Genomic DNA, 8,991 nt, shown 5'->3' with positions numbered 1-8,991 from the left:
GTCGGCCTCTTGTTTGTATCGGGCCGCTAGCGCGTCCTCGGCTGAGGCACGTTCGTCATCACCAAATTAATCAGTGAGCGCATCCGTCCGTGCTGCAGCACAGAGCAGCGGCCCGAGTGCTGAAACCTGAGCTGTGCGTCAGGGACACGGGCAGCACATCCGCTGGCAGCATGACCAAAGCCCACAGTACACAAGTGCAGCACTCAATGAACACTATAGTCCAGCAGACCCTCAGTGCTGTTTTAGGTGATTCTAGATTTAATTAATTCTTTCATTCACAACATTTCAGTATATAGGCCTTCAGTATGTGCCAGCCAAACGTGTATTATTTACTTGCAAGTGGTAAACTTGGCCTTAAATGCTACCAAATGCTTCAATAAGTAGAATCTGTTGAGATGTTTATTTACATTTGAAGCTAAACTATATAGCAGGTTTTTCTTTCTCTAGGCAGGAAAGATTTTCCTCTTCTTCCGCAAAAGGAACTACAGTATCATGATACGATTCATGGTCTGGGCCATCATCCTGGTATGTTGTTGACCTTATACTTAACTGAAAAATAATCAGTATTTTTTGCTTTCCTTTCAATGCGCTTTCAAAAATCATTTAGCCCTACAAAATGTGAAAGTGTATCAAATTTTTAAACATTTTCTTTGTTTAAAAAAGCACAGTTCAATTGGCAGGGATATTTTGAAACAACAAGAGTTTCCTGTATTAAGTTTAGATGCAGAGACGATGCTAGGGTTTTGCCGATTTGCACAATTGAGAAATTTATATGCATGCAGAGGAGTCATGGTTTGCCCTATATAGAGGATATCCTAACTCTATTATAAAAAAAAAAAAAAAAAAAATGTTGTTAGGCACACTGCACTTTGAGACCTTTCTGGTGAACTAGTGTTATATTGCGTGTAGTAGCAGACAGTTAATGAAATAGGTAGACGTCATATGATCTGTCTCTACAAGCACAGAATGGGTTCCCAGGCAAAGACTGGTATCAGACCCCTCTCGGGACTGGACCGGATGACTCACATCGCTGGTTGAGCTCTAGTGGTTGTTCCATACGAAGTATGTTGTTACATATTAGTTACATGGAATGTAAACTAGAGAAGTAGCACTATTGACCAGTCTCTTTTCATTGTCTAGATTTACATTCTTTGTGCACTTATTTCAAATAAAGAACTTTACTCTGTTATAATTATTACACGTCAGACTTGTATACATTATAAAATATTCAAAGATCTTACCTATGACTTAAGCTGTTCAAGCAAATAAACTTGGTGGTACATTCTATAGATGCTGACATACACTTAGTAACCAAAAAAATGTAGACTGGCTTGATGATGGGAAGAGAGTATCAGCTTTGCAAACGAAAGCACCATTTGGGTGGTCTAGAAGGCAAACGAGGCATCGGCTTTGGTGGTTGTGAGGTGTGGGAGGGCACTGAAACCTCTGTCCCCTGGGGAAGGGGTATGGTTATGCGAGATGACCTCTCCAGGACAAAGAAGGGAGCAGAGTTCACTTTTATTTGGTCCATTTAGGATAATGTTGGCATGCACAGTTTGTTATGTCAGGCACAATTATAAATGGAGATATTTTCCAATAACACCCAAGTTTGGTGTCAGTCAATGAAATGTTTATTACTGTGCCCAAGTTATTTTTAATTAAGAACTGCAAATGAACATGGAGTTGAATGTTTCTGGGGAACTTTGATGCTGACTTGTTTTGGGGTTCTAGTGGCTGAGTCTCTGGAATGCCCTCTCTAGAGAGGACAGGTGCTGATGGAGAGTTTTTGTCTGGTAGACCCAGGGCTTTAAGATTACCACCAGAAAGACCCGTGGCAAGCCAAGCATTAGCTCAATACTCTTTCTGTTTTAATTTGAGGAGTATCAAAAAATTGGTATTGTGTAACAAAACTCATATAACAAAAAACATCTCTAATAGTTATATTATGATTTCACGGTCAACTTTGATAAAAGACATTTGACTTTCATTGTACAAAAGCCTTTTAAGTGGTGCCTTGCAGCCAGTTCTGGAGCACTTCACCTCTTATTAGCTTCAATTCATAACATAAATAGTTGAGAAATGAAATCCCTTAGCTAACTTGACAGTGCACCGGTCCTTCAGAAAAGTGATTGTGAAACACTGCTCACAAGGTCCAGCCCAGTGGTTTTAGCTTGTAACTTGCCAGGTGGTCTCAGGTTTTTGCCAAAGGAATTTACTTGGAGTATTTTCCTGAAGTAGCTACTGTTTCATGAACAGCAACAATAAGAAGGCTCAAAATTCATATGTCCAGTAATAGTGCAGTAGGATTAATACATGTGTCCAGTAATTGTGCAGTAAGATAAATCCATGTGTCCAGTAACAGTACAGTAAGAGAAATCCACATGTCTAGTTATAGAACAGTAGGATAAAACCATGCTAGTTGTGGCGTTCTTTACTGCTGTAGTTGCAGCAAGAACAATTTAATGTCGTGTGAGCGAGAGCAGTAAAAGAAGGCTTACACTAGCTCTATACATTTCAGTTTTATGTGAGTCTAATTCCCATTCAACAACAGAAACACACCCTCCAAAGCTCTAACTGTATTCGATGCACAGGTCTAATTCCGTCCATGAAACAAAAACGAGATAAAATAATGCCTAACCCTCCTCCTTTCTTCAAGCATGTGAGCTCAGATGAAACTGGGCAAAATAAGCCTGCAAATGTTTTTGGCATCTACTTGCAATGTAGTCAAATAGAAGCTATAGACCTTCACAGGCTCTTCCTCCTTCACTTATCATAGGGAGATGTGGGATGGAACAGCATATGTGCTGAACCCAGTGTTACCAGATGCCTGATTCCAGTAGTTTAAATTTCATTATCCCTAGCTCCTATGACAAATTTGCCCATTACAGCTCTATATTGAACCACATTGGACATTATTGTGGAGCTCATGGTGCTGAAATAAATGAGGAGAGGTCCTTTCCACTTTACCTAGAGCTGCAGATTGATAAAAATTAAACTAGAAAACTGGAAAACATTATGGGGATTTAAAACATCCAACGAAAAAGGCATTATTCTTTCACCATTCACCTTTATTAGAGCTTCTGCTGGTTAATGCTGGTATTGTCTTTACTATGTAAGGATTAGGGGACATTTGATTGTGAGGATTGATGGTAATATCCAATTCCATGAATGTGCACTAACACTGTGGGCAGCTAGACAGTTCTATTGTTATTGGCCAGGAGTAGTGGGAAGTAGAAATATCTTTCAAGGTGTTTATTGTGATATTCAACCTTTCTTTACACTTCAGACTAGAGTGAAATAGCCTGTCACACAAAACTATGGATTAAGATATTTATTGGCCCACAGAGCACATGACCCGGCTTTCAGCAAACCAGTGAGGCTCTTCCAGACACACCACAACTACAACACATGCAGGTAGAACTATCAGTTAGCAATGACATTTCTGCAGAGAAGTATGCTTTGAGGAAGCATTTCAGGCTGCAGATTGTAGAGCCAATAATTAATGCACGCCTCACACAAGGGGTTACCTCCTTGTTAAGGACGTGCATAACAGTTTTCCACCATATCAACAACATAATAAACCATACACGGAGAGAGGCTGACAGCTGTGGCATGAATCCTGTAGCAGAATAGGAAACAATCTTTTGAGGTGTCCTAATAAACAACCCCCTAACTCCAACCCTGACCCGAAGTTAATTAAAGTTCAACGATCACTGGTCTGAAGTGCGAGATTGAAATTGAGCGATTGCCTCATATAGAAGTGATTGTCCCATATCCTGCCTACATAGCCTGGAGACTCAATCTAGAGCCAGCCAGGCTATTTCCACACCATTGATTCTGTCATCTATACAAACGATGGATATCCCTCTAAAAAGCAGGTTTGGACTCTGATATGTCCACCGTTGCCAACACAATACTTCTTTGGATCTTTCCAAACCATTGCCTATTTTAGCAACAAACAGCAGTGTTTACAGAGGTATTGTGTTTTATCTACAGCGAAATAGGAAAAGGATGAAACAAATCTGTAAAGCTAAGATCTTACATGTAAGATGATATTGCACTGAATGTTTGTCTATTTGTCCTGGGTCATACCAAGCAGTGTGGTGAAGGGGAGCAGGGGGTTGTGCTGTGTCTGGGTGATTAGGACATGGCTGGGCTCACCTCTCAGATGCTCAGCTAATCTGGCTCTCTTTACTGTGCTGCTGCTGTCTGATAGTGCTTGCTTTAAAGCATTGCATTGATTTTAAATCTGTTTCATTTTGACCCTCAGGGAATCTTGGCGGCCATCCTTTCTAAGTGCACACGGGATGAAGGATTTATACCTGTCAATAAAAACCTTTGGTAAATGCATCCTGACCCTCTAAATCCAACCACTTCACTCCATACTAAAGAAGGATGAGTCTCCAGTAGGCACAAATCAGAGGCTGCTAGAACACGCGTTTATTTACCTCGAAGCACAGATCAGCCTGTAAATAATCACCTTCACTATTGGAAGAGTGAAGCAAGCAAAGTGAAACGTCCTCCAATTAGATCACTCTTATTTACAGCCAAGTGTGAGTGCATCTGTATTCTGCCAACTCCACATCAAGTCCAAAGGTTTCCCATCATGAGAACACTGTTTTACAGTATTAAATCACTTCTACACAGCCTGACAGAAACAGACATGACCATAGTCAAAACTAAATTGAACAAGAACTAATTATTTTTATTATCTAGTTTGGAAAAATGAAAAATTAACTTCCTGAACTGAGTTTGAGGTCACCGTATGTTTGTGTGTGTGTGTGTGTGTGTGTGTGTGTGTGTGTGTGTGTGTGTGTGTGTGTGTGTGTGTGTGTGTGTGGTATGCACACGTGTGGCGTATTTTATTCTTTGGGATTTCATTCTATCTCTGTCCTTCTAAACCCATTATCTACCTGAGTTTTATGGGCAGTTCATCATTTGCAGCTTATTGAGCTTCTATATATGTCTGGAGCTAAAAGTAATTTGATTGCTAAAAGTAATTAACCACTAGCTACAAGTCATTTTTGGCTCCACTTCACCTGCCAGAGCACTCTGAGATGCAGCCATTTTACATTTGATCTAATTCCATCCATCCATCTAATTCTATTCAGCATGCTGGGGTTTGGGAATAGGTGGGAACATGACTTGTCTGCACAGCTCCATCTTTTCTGAGCAGGTGCCAAGGATTCACTTTGGATGCTAATGTTTCTTAAAGTCATACCTTCAGGACAGATGCTATTAGGTCTGTACAGTATTTACTGCTGTTGCTGCTGATCACATACATCATAGATATGCTATATATGTGTGTGTGTGTGTGTGTGTGTGTGTGTGTGTGTGTGTGTGTGTGTGTGTGTGTGTGTGTGTGTGTGTGTGTGTGTGTGTGTGTGTGTGTGTGTGTGTGAGCGAGCTAGAGAGAGAGACCAACAGAGAGAGAGAGAAAGAGAGTTTATAGGCATACTGGTGTGTTGTGTTGCTCCTGTGAGATTCTCCAAGTGTGTGTAAGTGTGTGTGTGGCAATCTTCCAGTAGCCCAGCAATACTGCATTCTGCCTTTCAAATAAAGTAACCAAAATACAGAAACAGTCACTGTTCATTGAGTCAAAGGCCTTCTGTCAGACTCTGTTCTGAAAAATTAAGGTGATGAAAACTTGTGGGTTTCAGTGGAAAGATGGGGAATAAAAGAGGAATTGAAAGAAAGGATATCAAGATTTGATATGGGAAAATAATAATAATAATTTGTTATTTCCCACCCAGTAGATCTAGATGTATATATAGCTTTCCATGTTAAAACCAAAGAGAAAACTATCATTATTAATCGTCACCAAAATTACCATGTCTAAAGAATTTCAAAAATATTACATGAGGAAAAATGTACAGAAAATAAATGAAAAAATGAAAGAAGGAATGACTGTACTAAAATTGTAGAATGTTTAAAATGCACCTTCCTGTACTCAGGTCCCTGTCCTACGTAGCCTGCATGGGCTGCACGTCATTTGTGTTGCTTGGTGTGATGTACTTTGCTGTGGACATCAAGGAGTGGTGGGGTGGCCAGCCTTTCATTTATCTTGGTGAGCACAAGCTGGAACCCTTTGTGCAACTGATTGCTTCACATGAAATTCACATAGATTAAGATCTTTTAATGTCATTAGAGAGGAAACCCTTCTATAGTAGGTCTTAATGTGAACTGTAGAAATGCACCTGACAGGCTATCCTTTCAGAGACAGACAAGTCTTTTAAGTTACTCTGAATTTATTTTCAGGAATGAATTCCATCTTAGTGTATGTGGGGCATTCTCTGCTCGGCTTCTACTTCCCCTTCAGCTGGGAGATGCGTTATCAGGACAGTCACTGGGAGAAGCTGATCCAGAGTCTGTGGGGTACTGTGCTCTGGCTCTTCATCGCCTATCTGCTGTACCGCAAACGATTCTTCCTCAAAATCTAAGGTCCAGTCTGCCCTACGCATGATAGTGATGAACGGAACAAAGGCATCGTCCAGCAACTTAACGCATCATTTTCATGATTTGACATTACTTACACAATTAACAAATTAATCTTATTAATTCTGGAAAGAAATGTTATTATTGTTGTTGTTGTTTGTTTATTTGTATGGAATGGATTCTTGGGTCGAAAGATAGTTAGATGACTCTGCTCCTGCCTGTTTTGTTTTTGTTTTTTTTTTCCACTCAAAAGAGTACTTAGTCATTACATTTAGTATTAGCTTTAGTTAGGTCTATAAAAATTGAACATGGAGAATTCCAAGGCTCAATTAGTAAATAGGTATCTATGGTGAAACCAAACAATCTGATATACAGTCTTCCACTGACACCTGGGATGTTTTATTTTATGTCATTTGTGTAAGGCCCTGAGAAAGTAGTGATTAAATCAAATAGGTTAAAGTGGTACTTAACAAATTAGAATGAGTGATTCTACCACTTCAGGGGTGGCCATTAAAAATCGGTTGCCATAGCCACCACCACCCCTCCCCAATCTAAGGCTGTGAGACACACAGTGGGTACCATCTGCTCTTCAGCTGACAGTTCTTTAATGGGGGTCAAGCTGGACTGCTCACCAAGGGGAGGCTCTAGTAAGGCCAATACTTTTCAGTCACACGCTAAAACAGAATCAGGGAAATCACAGTGCCAGCTCAGGGGCTCTCTTACAAGTGGCCCTTCATCAAACAAGCCAAAAGTCAATGCAAGCAAACAAATTTGGTTAACATGACTCTGATGAAAGTAATGTGAACAATGGATGAGTAAGAGCATCTCGCGGCTCTGTCCCAGCTGTAAGCGGCTGTTAGAGGATGTCAGGATGTGAAGATTTTATCTCAGAAGCAGCTTTATATTGAACACTCTCACTTAGGAAGAGTACTCTTATTAATAATCCATGTAGTGTCACAGACTCCAGCAAACAGACTAAATCACTCAACAGGCAACATACATTCACTATTTCAACAAATACATTCATGTTTTAGCTTTAACTTTTTAGAAAGTTAAAGAGAAGTTATCCCACTGTGATTTAAGACTGTCCAAGCGTACAATTCTATAGTAAAAGGTTATCCTAAAAGCTGGTAGTCCATTTAAAGGTTGAATTGCACTTAACTGTGCATTATGAATTAAATCAAAGACTTCTCCTTGTCAGTTCATGAATAAGCTTTTCATTTTGAGGTGATCAAATTACTCTCTTTATTTGAACTGCCTTAAAAATGGAAGTAAATTGGTCAACTGATTTGGGAAATGACCATTGTTATATTCCATCTCCCGGTGGGAATGTCTTTCTCATTATTAATGTGTGATTAAAACTATCACACCAAGAGCTGCTAAAATTATTGAGTGATATTTTAACATTAGCCTATATATGTACACTATGCCTTATACATGAGTCTTCAAACACAGTTAATTCATAAATAAATGATAATTGATCATTCTGACAGTAGCAATTGTTCAAATGCATTAAGTACTCATTAAGTACTCATTAAGTCATTAAGTACTCATGCTAATGCTTTGAATGAGCTCATATCACTGGATGATGTTGCCATGCATCCATATATATATATATATATATATATGGCATATATATATATATATATATATATATATATATATATATATATATATATATATATATATATATATATATATATATATATTGCATCTATATTGATTAAACCGTAGATCTAAGCATGGCTGTCTGCTGTAATCTGAGCTTGGGTAATATGCACCTTTCAGGTTTTGCTTATGTGCCCTTCCATGTAAAGCTATGTAAACAATGTCTTCTTGTGGGGAATACAAGGAGCATCTAAAGGGTGATAAATATTACCAACAAAACAGGGCATCTTTCAAATGGCCAATTTATTAATTAATTAAATGTTGTACTGCAATATAATTAGATTGTAAATATTTATCAAATGTCCAAAATATCTCCCCAGAGAAGGTAGTGCATTTAGAGAGAAAATATTATGCCTTTTGCTTTCTGGACCAGCTTAAAGTATATTGTATTCAACTTTGCTGCAACTTTGTTGCACACTAAAATTACACTTTAAAATATTATATACACCATACATACATGCTCAAGATCTTCACATTGTGACGTTTTAAGTATGTTTTTCATGCATTTAATGACCCTACTGTGTAGCCCATTTTTTCTTTCCTGGTTCTTTTACTGTTTGTTGCACATGCTCATGTAATACATCTGCTGAGTAATAGTTTCCAAAGCGATACAGCTTAAGCAACACAGAGGTACAACTGTCCCACAACTGAAAGTAAGTGCTTGACACATTGCACCTGAGATCATCATCAGGTATCAGTGCAAAACTCCATGCTTCTTTCTCCAAACATCAGCATCAAGGAAATTTGACATTTGTGCAATATAAGGACCTATAAATATCATATACTTATAATATAAGGATGTTTGCCTTACTAGCCTGACTGTAAGTCTATGCAATTAATTTGCTTTCTTTTTGTTTCTTTTTTCTCAAGATCATGCTTAACAATGCA

General features: G+C 38.7%; 1 protein-coding gene across 1 annotated transcript in view; it reads left to right on the top strand.

Annotated features, from left to right (window-relative positions):
- The window catches only part of si:dkey-192p21.6 (uncharacterized protein LOC565246 homolog), a 26,809-nt gene extending 18,861 nt beyond the window's left edge, over positions 1-7,948 (top strand). The window contains exons 15-18 of the mRNA XM_027022605.2: positions 448-525; positions 4,271-4,341; positions 5,955-6,067; positions 6,259-7,948. Of these exons, the coding sequence (XP_026878406.2) occupies positions 448-525; positions 4,271-4,341; positions 5,955-6,067; positions 6,259-6,440 (444 nt within the window). The 3' untranslated portion in view covers positions 6,441-7,948. The remainder of the gene's footprint in view (positions 1-447; positions 526-4,270; positions 4,342-5,954; positions 6,068-6,258) is intronic.
- Positions 7,949-8,991: the final 1,043 nt, after the last annotated feature.

The sequence above is a fragment of the Electrophorus electricus genome, chromosome 11 (genome assembly GCF_013358815.1).
Source record: "Electrophorus electricus isolate fEleEle1 chromosome 11, fEleEle1.pri, whole genome shotgun sequence".
In the NCBI taxonomy this organism is placed as follows: Eukaryota; Metazoa; Chordata; class Actinopteri; order Gymnotiformes; family Gymnotidae; genus Electrophorus; species Electrophorus electricus.
This window is presented reverse-complemented; position numbering and strand designations above follow the sequence as displayed.